We start from the raw sequence: 13238 nt of genomic DNA, 5'->3' as shown, positions 1-13238 counted from the left end.
ATTGAAGACAGTCTCGAGGTCAGCGACATGAGGGTTGCAAGCTCGGAGCCTGGAAAGTCATCTGCAGCAAATGGTCACAAGGTACAAGGAACGAATTTCATCTGAAAAGTTGGAGACCGAGAAGTTGGGCGCATGGAAGGACGGTGAGACGGTCAGGACGGTATGGCTTCCAATATTCAACCCCACACCCACAACTTTCTCGTCCCTCAGCAATTTTTTTTTTTGGCGGCTTCTCAACCGCAGGCAGCTGCGTCATAGCAAAAGAAACGATTTTGGTGGGCTGCACGTGATGAAGACGCGGTGTACGGCGAGGCGAGGGCGAGTTGGGCGAGGCTACGAGGCTGCAGTCAGTCACGTGGATCGGAGTTTGCTGCAGTGGGCCTCCGAGTTATGTTGACACGACACCTGCGCGTCACCAACGAGGCCAACACGGGTGGCACTATTATAGCTATGGATCTTCTACCGTGTACTCGGTAAATGTCCAAACTTTACGGCTCTCGATCAAGCATCCTATTCCTTATGTCAAAGCAGCACAATTCTTGTCGAGGACAAGGCTGGCAGTTCACGCGTCACTGCCATGCCTGCGTAAGTACAGATCTCATTGTCTGGACCAAACAAATGCTGACTGCCGGCAGTGTCGGTGACCAGCACAAGCCGAACGGCAACACAACAGCTAACCCATTCGAGGAGCATCCGCCGCGGATAACAGAATATACTGCCCAAGAGATTGCCACTCTGCAAAGCCGACTCGACAAGCAATTAGGGCCAGAATATATCTCCTCGCGCGCAGGCCCAGGAGGGTCAAAAGTCCATTACCTAGCAGCCGACAAGGCCATCAGTCTTGCCAATGAAGTCTTCGGTTTCAATGGCTGGAGTAGCTCCATCCAAAACATCCAGATCGATTTCGTCGACGAGAATCCTCAAACGGGAAAGATCTCTCTCGGCCTCTCCGTCATCGTACGAGTGACACTGAAAGATGGCACGCACCACGAAGACATCGGCTACGGACAGATTGAGAATTGCAAGGGCAAAGCAGCTGCGTTTGAGAAGGCCAAAAAGGAGGGTACCACAGATGCATTGAAGAGGACACTAAGAAATTTTGGGAACGTTCTAGGGAACTGCGTCTATGACAAGAGTTACTTGTCGAAGGTCACAAAAATGAAGGTTGGGAGTACCAAATGGGACGAGGGCATGCTACATCGACACGCAGATTTTGCGCCCAAAAAGGTAACAGAAGAGAAAAAGCAGAACCCATCCGCTCCCGCGCAAGAAGACCCCCCGGAATTTGAGGACAGTTTCTCGCTAGCGGACTTTGAAGAACTTGATTTTGACGGTGTTGAAATGGCACATCCTGACGAGGTCGCGTTACCTGCCGAAGCGACGGATACGACGAGCGGATCAGCTAATTCGGGTTCTGAACGGACACGATCACAACCAAGAGTAGACCTAACCACACCATCCAAACCACCAGCCATTGCAAATCCCGATCCTCGAATGGGTCCCCCGAAGCCCGCTCAGACATTTCCGTCGACGACCGTTATACCTCAACCTTTGCCTGGGCAGCGGCACCAAGCTGCATCGGTTCCCATTGCAAAACCTTTGACAGGAGAGGCTCGATCCCCTGTGGACAATTTACCTCGGGCATCTTCACCTCACATAACTCCCCATCATCCGCCTCCCCAGCAGCCTGGCCAAGGTATTGGCTTTTATTCAGCTAGGGCTGCAGAGAGTCTTGATGAGAACAACAATGTAATACCGGCCGCAGCAGCGGTAGCCCCAAGATTCAATCCCCATGCCGAAAGCCCGTCGATCCGCAAAACATTCGGGGTAAATCACAACAAGTCTGTCCCCTTGAAACGCGACTTGACGCCCGACACGACAAATTTGCGAACGAATGTCATCAATCCGCAATCGGACCCGATAAGGCGTCTGGGCGCTCCCGGTCCCAATGGACAATTCTCCGGCATCCGAGGGTCTAACACATCTGCGTATCGGCCTCCCACCCGGAGAGGGCCTCTGGAATCAGGCAATGGCCAAGTATCGAGCACAGTCGAGTCGGGCGGAGTAGACCGCGTTTTGCAGGTACCGAAAAGAACGCCACTAGGAGATTTGAGCAATATGCAGCATCACGTAACATCAGCCACCACGGATGGGGCCGATGCCAAGAGACAGCGGGTGGCTGATGTGGGTCAGAACGGCAACAAAGGAGCGGTCGCCCAGAAAATTACGAATGAAGAGTGCGATATACACTAGCACGGCACAGGCAGAATATCAGAAGGGAGGACGGTATGTACCAAGCGTAGCTCTTGGCCGAAGCTGCTGCCAATGTTGACGACAACATTCGCAAGCTCAGAGAAGGGTTTGCTTGAAAAGGTCCTTTCTCTGGTCTGAGGCAATCATTCGGGTTCCCTCTAGCGGCTGAACTTTGTCATGCAAGCGAGAGCGACTGAATGTTATGATTTTGAACCACATCTACCAACCTGGTGAATAACAATGGTCTTGTGATGATGGTTGATGATGCCTACTGACGCTTCCATTGTTCATTTAGATAGACATCACTGACACTCTCTTGGCGGCTTCTTCCACTCCGCCATCCACATCCACAATGCCCAGCGCGAAGTCTTCTAACCTGCCACTCCGATGCGACCTCTCGGTCAGCACCGTAGATTGTTGTGGGATATTGTTACGCTGGACATGTGAACCGGGTTGAGTTTTCGGTCGAATCTGCATATACTGGCCGGAACTTGAAGTCGTGGTCTTGCCTGCGGCGGATTGTGTTTGGTCTTGTTCAAGTCTCGAATGGTTTTGGCCAACATAGCCAGCGCGCGAACGATCGTGCGGTCCCGGATGTTGGACAAAATGCTCGATTCGCTGACGGTGGTGCGCGTACGGTAGACTTGTTTCGCTGGCATTTGTCGACGAGCCTTCTGATGGATACGGCGAATTCGTGCCCGAAGCCGACATAGACATAGACATGCCCTGCGCTATCATATCAACTGGGAGTAGGAAAGAATCGGCGGCAGCGAGGAATGAGTCAGGTGCATCAACAATCAAATCGGATTCATCGGAAATCAGCGAGAAGTCCATGCTGAAATAGTCAGTCCTTTCATTGCCCAAGCTGATATGTTCAACGTCGAAAGGCAACAGAACTGCTCCCTGTGATGACATCTCTCCTTCGCCAATATCAGGCACAGCAGCCACAACTATGCTCCGATCGCGGATCTCCATCACATTCTTAATCACCAACTCCGCGAGCCGGGAATCCCAGAGACCATCGCGCGAGTTCTTGACAACAGGATGGGAGAATAGCCGGCAAGCCGTGGTCAAATTCTCCGGGTTGGTCGTTTTCAGGCACAGGAAGTATAATGTCCCCACGAGGAATGTGGACAATGTGTAGGTTCGTTGCGACGGGGAGGCCAGTGGGAAGGAAGCGCTTGCGAAGTGCGATGCTGAGTTGCTTGCTAGCGAGAGGAGGGTTATTACCTTGGAAAGGGCTGTGCTGAGGGTGTCTTCGTCATTGACGGTGTATCCTGCAGCATCGGCAGAAATGGGAACATTCTCCTCGACAAGACTGTAGAAGGTGTGGAAGCTTATTTGCAACAGCAGGAATTGTTGTCGCTGAAGCTGCCTCCTCTCTTCTTGGGTGCTGATCTCTGGGACATCCAAGGGCGAATTCGCCGGGGTGCTATCAAGTCTGTTCAGTGTCTGGCGGTACTTCTCGTATTGTTGGCGCAGCACCACCCTTTCATGCCATAAACCTTCAGGAAACTCTCCTGGCGATTTACCTTTGTGTTCGACATATAGGATTAGCTGACGAAGGGTCCAATTCTGGAGTTTGGCCAGAATACGTTCAGCGTGGTCAAGATTTCGGAATGAATCAGGCACAACCGACAACTCTCCTCGAGTCTCTTGAGGAGAAACGAGTTCCAGCACCGGAAGACGCAAATCATCATACGAACTGGCTTGAATGTCGAGACGTTCGAACAGAGATGTGAGATGCACGAGCAACTGATCCGTAGGCCGTTTTGCCTCGGATAGAGTTCGCCTCAGCAGCCTCAACCCGCTGTCGAGGTGTGATATCGCCTGTCTAGTATCGCCGAGGAGGGACTCCAAGGAGTAGAATATGACGCTGCAGATCAACGCTACGTCTGGCGAGGCATCGGACCGTGCGAGGTAGTTGTTTAATTGCCCGTAACATTTGCTGACTAAAGTCATCGCCTCGACGCTCGTACTCAACTTGTCCTTGCCGTTAACAGAAAACGATCCAGAAACGAAGTCTTTGTGCAATGAGCTTAGAGCGACAAGGCCACTGCGAATGACGGGCTGGTCTTGACTTCGCTGGAGGATGAGTTCGGTCCACAAGGTTGGGTCGGCGTAGCTGGAGAGGTTCCATGCTGCCTGACAGCAATAATAGTGCAAGAGCTGCCGATCGGCTTGACTTCCAGGGACTTTAAAAGGGATGCTGTACGACGAAATGGAGCTCAGATTCTGTGGTGAGTTCTGTGCGCCTGAAGCAGTGTCGGCGGGAAGCGTTGGATAACCCTCGCATCTCCTGCTTGACGAGGTGCAATTCTCACATTCCGGCCTTTTCTGATCGCATCTGATATGGCGGGCTCTGGGGGACTTGACGTCAACATTTGGTCTGGAGGACCACAGAATGTACTTACTTGCATGTGAAGCATCCTGATCGAGTCTTGGGTGCGCTCTTTCGCGGCCTCCTCGCAGATAATTTGTTCATGGTAGCGATGGATGCACAAGCAAGCAGGATAGACGGGGACGGCCATCGTCACAAAGTCGAGAGCCTGAGAATTGAGGGCGGTCTGCGGATTTGATTAAAGGGGTTAGCATCGAAGAGAACAAAAGGACCAAGTTGAACAATAAAGAGCCTCAGGCACTTTCAGGGGCTATAGATTGCGCTCAGCCTTGCAGGGCTTGGCACGATCTCCACAGCCAATAAGATAGGATATTTTCCCCGAGGTTCAAGCGTACGGACTAGCGAGAATCCGCCTTGCCACATTTCTCGTGCCTCTCTAAACTAACCTCGTGCTATGATTGAATCAGACTTTTTATCGCGAACATGAGACTATCGCTATTCAATGGTCCAGGTCTATACTTCACCGAAGGGTATCGCCCCATGCAAGGCCACCCATATGTTGAAGTCCGTCGCTTTGTCAGCGTTTCACCAAAAGATAGCTCGCAAATTTACGTGCCCTGTCAATAATGGCTCTTTGGAAAGCGCGTGGTCGACTAAAAATATCGATCAACGGTTGTGGTATCTCAGCTCTCGAGGTATAAAATGCTGGGGGAGGTGTTCGAGTTGTCAATCAGAAGGTATCCCTTCGATTGCATTCGTTTGAAGACTTTTGCTTTGCATGTCATATTACTTACCATGGGAAACCTGTCCGCGCTCGTCCTTGCTTTGAGCTTGTTCCACCCCGCCGCTCTCGCTTCATCTTCTAGCTCTGCTCGACATCTTGTTCTCAATCGTCGGAGCTCATCGGCCTCCGCCAATGCAACTTCAAGTCTATTGTCAACGACATTCGGCACAATCTTCGATGTCAATGTCACTATCGGCGGTCAAACATTTCCCCTCCTTGTCGACACTGGAAGCAGTGACACTTATGTGATGAGAACTGGCTATCAGTGTTTCGACAAGAATAATGGCACCGAGCTCCCGCAATCTGCCTGTTTATACGGTAGTGGGACGTATACTCCGTCCGCCACATACTCTGAAATCCCGAATGAGATCTTCGGAGTTCAATATGGCGCCGGTATAGCCTCCGGCATCTTAGCACATGAAGATATCACACTCGCCGGCATCACAGTCAAGAATTCAATCATCGGAGTGGCCAATAGCTCGACCCCCATGGGTGACGGCGTCAACTCCGGCCTTCTGGGTCTTGCGTATCCCGCATTGACATCGGGCCATCCGGCCAATGTCACGGACAACACGACCTACTTCTACAACCGGCTCACATACGATCCCTTGCTGTTCACGATGCACAAACAAGGACTGATAGACCCATACTTCAGCCTGGCCTTAGCACGAACGCCACAGAACGCCACCTCCGGCTTCGGCGGCTACTTGTCTCTCGGCAGCCTTCCACCAGTTCCGCACAGCGACGAATTCACGAGCGTCTCGGTTGAAATTGACAATTCCGTCCCCGTCCAAGTGACATCCAACGAGCGCGTCCGCGCCTACTGGGCGCTTACGGTTTCCTCTATTGTGTACGGGCCCGGTAACAGCACCACGTCCCCTTCTGCTCCGCAACCCAACAACATCACCACCCCTTCCACACTCAAAAACGCCACCTCCTTCCAGGCGTTCATCGACGACGGCAATTACTTCTCTTACCTCCCCGACACAGTGATCGCCACTGTGAACTCGCTGTTTTCGCCTCCCGCTGTCTTGGATCCCACCAGTGGTCTCTGGGTCGTCGATTGCGCCGCCACGCCGCCTCAACTCGGCCTTGAGATCGGCAATCAAACATTCTTTCTCGACGGGCGCGATCTGGTCTATCAGACAGCTGACCCGAGCAGCGGCGAGGCGCTCTGTGTTTCGAACATCTTGAGTTCGGACTTCAAGCAGGGCACGTATGGGGATATCACGTTGAACATTATTGGCGCGCCATTCCTCAAGAACGTGCTTGCGGTGTTTGACTTTGGAGCCAATAAGATCCGGTTGGCCAAGTTGGAGGGAGAAGTGACTGAGAGCGAGGGTCAAGGTCAGGGTGGAAGCGGCAGTAGCAGTGACGATGGGACTGCTCCAGCTAGCAATGCTGCTCCGTCTGCGAAGACTTCGAAATCTTGGTCATTCTTGGCGCTGATGACCTCGATCGTGGGCGTTGGGATCTGCTTGTTCTAAGGGAGGGGGTAGGAGAATCGGTATGCGTTAGGGCGCATGGACGACGTGAAAGCCGATAACAATTACGGTGATTAGCTTTGTGGACATCAGTAACCTAGGATATCAACAGTAGTCAGCTAGTGGAGGTTCATAACCTTGATGAAATGGCATTTGGAAAGTGGACTGTGCAGTATGGGAAAACTGCGCAGGCGTAGCACATTTGACCTCTAGCTCATTTCATAAACTGAAATCGGTTGGTATTTGAAATCTCAACCGCTATCCTTCTGCTGTGTTTCTTCTCATTCTCCTGAGTCATGGCGAAACACCTCAGTTGCTATTGCCATGGAGCAACGCAAAATAGAATTCACAGGGCCAGGCTCGAAGTTTTCAATGTTCTGGCATCAAGTATGTTCCGATGTTCTGGAGACAAAGATGTTCTGGCCTCAGAGATGTCCTGGCTACAAATATGACCGGAAAGGTTGCAATAGAAGAACCAAAGCCTCCGTACAGGCGCTGAACGTCCGACCAACAAGCGTCACAAAAGACGAATTCGTTCTGTAGTTGAATGATCGGCTCGCTGTCATGGCAGAGATGGCAGGAGTCTTGACCGAGTTAAAAAGAGGACAATTAGGTAGTCAAATCGATACGTACGCGTGAAACAGTAGCCCCCGAAATCTCCGTCCTCGGAACAGTTTCTGTGGGCGCAGATCTCCTCTTCCATACCTCTTTGCCATGCATGAATCAAGCTAAAGAGTTTATTGGTTTGAGCCATAATGGCTACAGTAGTCAACCTAGGCGATGGCTTTTGTGGGACTCAATAGGATCAATCGAAGAGCAGAGGAAACGAGCGAGAAACTAGGGTGCCTATTATGCCGACGACATAGCCCGGGGATGCGCGGCTATGACTGCCAAGGGAATGGATATCACGTGCTCGAATAACCTTCCAGTTATGACAAGCCTCTATTGAGCTTGCGAGCTATTATTATTAAGCCCCCACGTTATGATTATTATTATCCTCCCTGTTATCCTCTATCGGGTACCGGGGTATCAGGTATTCCCTTATCCGTTGATAGGTACCCAGGTATCTGCTCCGTACGTCTCGTCACCGCCAATTGATGTGGGGCAGTTTGCAAACATACAAGGACCGTGCCGAGGAACCGCCTTCGACGCTCGTTTGAGTAAAATGCTGAACACCCGCAAACCTCTTACCCCGATTTCTCCCACCAGAGAGTCTCCAGAGTCTCCATCCTTATCTCTTGAGATTGCCTACCTAGCTGTTTGCCAAGTGTCCACTAGCTCTTCGGATCGAAATAACTTTACAAGTGCCAGTGGAAGGATCTCAGTACATACGAATACGAGCAGAGCATGGCTAGCCTATACCCAAATCCCATGGCATTCGATGGCAGGGTCTTGCAAGGTACGACCTCCAGTCAAACAAATATCGCACAACAAGGCAACCGCCGGGCTTCTGGGGGAAGCCACATGGAGCTGCAAAATTGTGGCCATCTTCATTCACTCACAGCGGCCTGTATAACAAATCCTCTTGGCCGGTTCTGCCAAACTAGCGAACCCTTTCGGGCTCGGTAACACGACCCGCAAGGTGATCTGCATAAAACGACTTAACGCAGGAATTGACTCATACCTCTCCAGTTATCTTTCCTGGATGTGGCAGGTACATAAAGCGTTCTCTTCGTGTGTAACCTGCCAATCTAAACCAATCACGATACGCATTGCATATCGGACTTGAACGACGTCTCTTGATGGTCCGATACCCAGAGCCTTCACAAGGGAAGGGGAGGACCGAAGTTGGAGTGGGAGTTGCGGATAAATGAGGCGCAGCTTAGATACAAAATCGGTGCCTGCCAGGTAGGTTTACAAGACGTCTTTCTTTGTCCATCTGTCTCCACGGCTCATCCATTGAGCACGCACTCACAATGGCCGGGCAACTATTGCTGTCCGCGTTGCTCTTGCCATGTGTACTAGCCGCTTCTTTACCAATTAACCTCCATTTGAAACGAGCTGTTGATTCTGGTCTTGCCAATGTTCATTTGTCTTACGACAGACCCATCACAACAGAGGTCGTCTTCACATATGGCCCTTGCAAGGCTAAGACTCCGGGAGAAGCCCACCATCTAGTCGGCCGCTCCCATTCCTGTGATCATGACAGGTTATTGTGGAAAGTGCCTGAATACACTCCCACAGGACACTGCCTTTCAGCATGGGACGCGAGGCAGAACCTGGTCGGGCGAAGCGCTCCCGTCTCCATTGCCCCCAATGCAAAGACCACTCGGAGACGGCTCAGAAAGCGGCAGGCCGACTTCTCCATTGCCATGGACAACTCCACCGGCATTGATGCTGAAGGCCCGTGGTTCGACGGAGTGGTTGCTCTCAAGGGCAAGGAGATCAGTGCGGTCAATGCTCAAGAAGCCAAGTCAAAAGAAATTGCCATTGTCGGTGCCGGCATGGCTGGTTTGATGACGTGGCTCGCCCTTAACCAATCTGGAATGACAAATGTATCTCTCATCGAAGCAGCACAACGGCTTGGCGGAAGAGTTCATACTGCCTACTTCGGCGACCCTAGCGAGCGACAGTATCAAGAAATGGGGCCAATGCGTTTTCCGCTCTCCTACACGTCATCTGAAACAAACCAGACGATACAGATTAACGATCACCGTATTGTCTTTGATCTGGCGGCCGAAGTCAACAGGCTGAACAAAAACAACACCAATTTCACGGTCAACTTTATCAAATGGTACCAAAGCTCGCCAAATGGGCTGTACTACATCAACGGCGCCCGGAAGCCTAATGGCCAAGTTCCGACTTTGTCAGAAGTCCGAGCAAATGCATCATTGCTGGGGCCGACATCTACCCAGCCGGACGACCCCAAATTGGATGCCCTCAACGAGGATATCGATGCTCTCAGCAGGGGCAGCTTTATCTCCCAGATGGCTCGGAATATATACATGGCGCACAAGACATTCCTGGATCAAGGGCTTGCCGGATTGGGTGGTGACGACTTTTCCGAATTCGCCTACGCCCACAACGTGCTTGGATACGCGTTGAATGAGACCTTCGTGGAGCTTGGAGGCAGTGGGAGTGAGAGTTTCTGGGATAATCTGTATGAGTCGATGGTGAGCCGGCTTTTGTCGTATCTATCCACCCCCAAATTCTTCGTGTCCAGAGGCGCTCGTTGCCCCAACCTCTGGTGAGACCAGATCACGAGTGTTGGCACTGACTCTACCTTTTGCTTTAGTACTTCTCTGCAACAGACTGGAGGACAATTGATGGCGGCTTAACCCGACTTCCCAGCGCTTTCCACCGTACGTGTGGCCATCGATGGCTGTTGCTTCAAGATGCTGACTATGTCATTCCTAGCTCTTGTGGACGATATAACGCATATGAACCGGAAGATCCAACGAGTCCAATACAACGAGACAACTAAGAAAGTGACGTTGCAGTGGAAGACAATGCCACTCGACAGGACCTTCCAGAATGCAAGCTACGACCTGGCGGTTGTCACTGTTCCTATGCCCCTGGTCAGAACCTGGCGTCTACCGGCATTTTCGGATCTTCTACAAACAGCCATCGACAGCTATCCTTACTCGCAGGTCTGTAAGGTGGCGTTACAGTTCAAGACCCGCTTCTGGGAGCATTTTGACAAGCCCATCTATGGCTCTTGCAGCACGACTACCGATATCCCGGGCATAGGGAGTATCTGCTACCCCAGCTACGACATCAACTCGACCGGGCCAGGGGTGATGCTTGCAAGCTACACATCCTCGGATGACGGGTTGCGCTGGACGTCGATTCCAGAAAATGTCCATGTCCAATATGTCGTGGACGCCATGGCCGAGATCCACGGTCCTGTAGTGTATGAGCAATATACAGGTGCCTATAATCGCCGCTGCTGGATCCTAGATCAATACGAAACAATCAGCTGGGCGAGCCCGGACGTCGGGATGAGGAAGGCTTTTATCCCGGCGTTCTTCAAGACGGAGCAGGGCATCATCATGAGCGGCGAGGGTACAAGTTACACCAGTTCTTGGATTGCGAGTGCGCTGGAGAGTGGCGTCAGAGCGAGCGTCCAGCTGCTGCTTGAGTTGGGATTGGTGGACGAAGCAAAAGCCGTGAGTATCCTCTCTCTTTGAAAGACTGTTCCGTTGCTTGCCATATAGACCCTCCATCATTATCGCGCCAAGCTAACAGAGATGCGCAGGTTGTCGAAAAATGGATGGCTAGATGGATTGATGTGTAGACCCTTTTGCAGCGGATTCTCCATGGAATTTTCTTCCAGCCAAAATGATCTGTGCACAAGCTCCAACCGCAGCTGTTCTGTGTTTCCCGTCCAGCGTCTCCAAAGAAAACACGACCGAAGTTTGGAGCGGTCTTTGACCCCATCTCTACCGGACTAAACACGGACCGGCATTTGGCCGCCCGGACGAGGCTGAGCCACCAGTCTGTTATTCTGATATCGCAAGCTTCCCCCCCAAATCCATTCTTCCGGACCCAGTTTGTCTTTCTCCCCCCATTTTCGCTCCCTTGCTCAGTCAGTATCGTTGGGCATTCGGCCGCCTCCAATGGAATCAACGCCGCTGTTTTCTCTGCCGGGTACGGAAGTACTTTATAATGGTCTTCCCTTCTTTCTGGTATATCGACGTACGTCTTTCATCGTGTTGCTTAGCAGGCACGAAGCATGGGGCGCGACCGCAAGGGGGAGGATTGCCACGAAGGATTCTCCCAGCAGATTGCTGAGCCGTATAAATGAGAAAACCCATGCGGCGCAATAATGCAGCCGTCGGCCAAACTTTGGTTGGGATCTCTCGTGCTGTGCTTTTTGTCTAGGGATTTTTCGTTTAGTCCCTTTTTGGCGCCATGGATGTACGCCAATGCCCCATATATCATGGCAAACGCGAGTCGAGAGTCAGTGAGTACTTTGTGCACTAGTTGGTCACACGTCTTTCAAGGGGGATATGTGCCCACGACCATTACCACGGCATCCTTCTCCATATTTCACCGAAAAGCCTCGTATACTTTGAAACATCTCTACCAGAATCCTGCCAACACCGGTTGATCGAGGTTCCCACTGAGCCGGCCGTCGATCGCCCTACTCAGCGTGCAATCTCATCCTAGTGCACGCCAGTCCGTCCAGTAAAGACACGAAGAAACAACAACAACAACAACAACAACAACACCACCACCACCACCACCACCACAATGGCGCTGAAATACGTCCTCATAACGGGGTGTTCAGAGGGCGGCATCGGGTCCGCCACAGCCCTCGCGTTCCAGAGACTTGGGACCCACCACGTCTTTGCGACCGCGCGGTCTCTTTCAAAGATGTCCAACCTCGCGACATTACCAAACGTCACATGCCTGGAACTCGACGTGACCTCGCCGTCGTCCGTCTCTGCCGCTAAGCAGAAGGTCGCGGAGAGGACGGGTGGAAAGCTGGACGTACTGCTCAACAATGCGGGCATGTTGTCCATGGCGCCGGCGCTGGACACGGATGTCGACATGGCGCGCAGCGTGTTCGATGTGAATTTCTGGGGCGTCGTGAACGTTACGAACGCGTTTGTCAAAATGGTCATTGCGGCTAGGGGCGTGGTCGCCACCACGGGCAGCATCGCCGGCGATATCAATGGGCCTTTTCAGAGTGAGTACAGAGTCCCTACGTTGTTCCGTGCGGGATCTGGGCCTCTTCAGCGCGGCAGGACGGACGGGAGCTCTCTTCCCACCATCTCTCTCGTTCAAGAATGAATGACGGTATGGTTGACGACAGGGATCACGGCGGAATAGGACGGTCAGGAAGGCAGATTCGGTACCCGGTTTTACTGACTATCTCCTCTCTGTACGTGCCTAGGTTTCTACGCCGCCTCTAAGGCAGCCATCATGATCTATTCCGAGACGCTGCGCCTGGAGCTCGCGCCGTTTGGAGTCCGAGTGCTCACGATGGCGACTGGCGTCGTGTCCTCGAATCTCGGCTCGGGCCTCTCAGACGCCGTCTCCCTCCCCGCGGATTCGCTGTACAAACCCGTCGAAGGGGCGTTGAAGGCGCGCCTGAAAGGCGGCGGCTACGCCAAGATGGACGCCCATGAGTACGCCGGGAACTTCGTCCGGCTGGTCGAAGCAGGGACAAGCGGCAAGGTTTACCTGGGCAATTCGGCGGGGGTGGTGAAGTGGGCGAAGATGCTTTTGCCGGCATGGATCACTGTGAGCGTCACCAGGTTTCTTTTCTCTTCGACCCCTTACCTGGACCCTTGGTCGTCTTGTTCTGCTTGCTAACGGGCATCGACCGCGGTGTTGGCGCCTACAGGACTACCTTGTCAGTCAGGGGACAGGCCTAGAGAGGCTGAAATCATGAGACTTGCCAAAACTCGAGTGGCATACGCCTGGG

The 13238-nt window shown here is 52.4% G+C and overlaps 5 protein-coding genes across 5 annotated transcripts; 4 read left to right on the top strand and 1 right to left on the bottom strand.

Annotated features, from left to right (window-relative positions):
• Positions 1-577: 577 nt before the first annotated feature.
• On the top strand, positions 578-2253 carry Z519_02913 (uncharacterized protein; the record flags this gene model as incomplete). Its single annotated transcript, XM_016760668.1, has 2 exons — positions 578-585; positions 636-2253. The coding sequence occupies 2 exons, from the start codon at positions 578-580 to the stop codon at positions 2251-2253; spliced, it is 1626 nt and encodes a 541-aa protein (XP_016622518.1).
• A 291-nt stretch (positions 2254-2544) lies between these two features.
• On the bottom strand, positions 2545-4738 carry Z519_02912 (uncharacterized protein; the record flags this gene model as incomplete). The annotated part of the gene is made up of 2 exons (XM_016760667.1): positions 2545-4615; positions 4668-4738. The coding sequence occupies 2 exons, from the start codon at positions 4736-4738 to the stop codon at positions 2545-2547; spliced, it is 2142 nt and encodes a 713-aa protein (XP_016622517.1).
• A 651-nt stretch (positions 4739-5389) lies between these two features.
• Z519_02911 (uncharacterized protein) lies at positions 5390-6865 on the top strand (the record flags this gene model as incomplete). The annotated part of the gene is made up of 1 exon (XM_016760666.1): positions 5390-6865. One exon carries the CDS (start codon positions 5390-5392, stop codon positions 6863-6865), a length of 1476 nt encoding a protein of 491 aa, XP_016622516.1.
• A 1913-nt stretch (positions 6866-8778) lies between these two features.
• Z519_02910 (uncharacterized protein) lies at positions 8779-11099 on the top strand (the record flags this gene model as incomplete). Its single annotated transcript, XM_016760665.1, has 4 exons — positions 8779-9975; positions 10098-10164; positions 10220-10971; positions 11061-11099. 4 exons carry the CDS (start codon positions 8779-8781, stop codon positions 11097-11099), a joined length of 2055 nt encoding a protein of 684 aa, XP_016622515.1.
• A 959-nt stretch (positions 11100-12058) lies between these two features.
• Positions 12059-13126, top strand: Z519_02909 (uncharacterized protein; the record flags this gene model as incomplete). Its single annotated transcript, XM_016760664.1, has 2 exons — positions 12059-12497; positions 12705-13126. The coding sequence occupies 2 exons, from the start codon at positions 12059-12061 to the stop codon at positions 13124-13126; spliced, it is 861 nt and encodes a 286-aa protein (XP_016622514.1).
• Positions 13127-13238: the final 112 nt, after the last annotated feature.

The sequence above is a fragment of the Cladophialophora bantiana genome (assembly GCF_000835475.1).
Source record: "Cladophialophora bantiana CBS 173.52 unplaced genomic scaffold supercont1.4, whole genome shotgun sequence".
NCBI lineage: Eukaryota > Fungi > Ascomycota > Eurotiomycetes > Chaetothyriales > Herpotrichiellaceae > Cladophialophora > Cladophialophora bantiana.
Note: the sequence above shows the minus strand (reverse complement) of the source record. Positions and strands in the feature narration are given on the sequence as shown.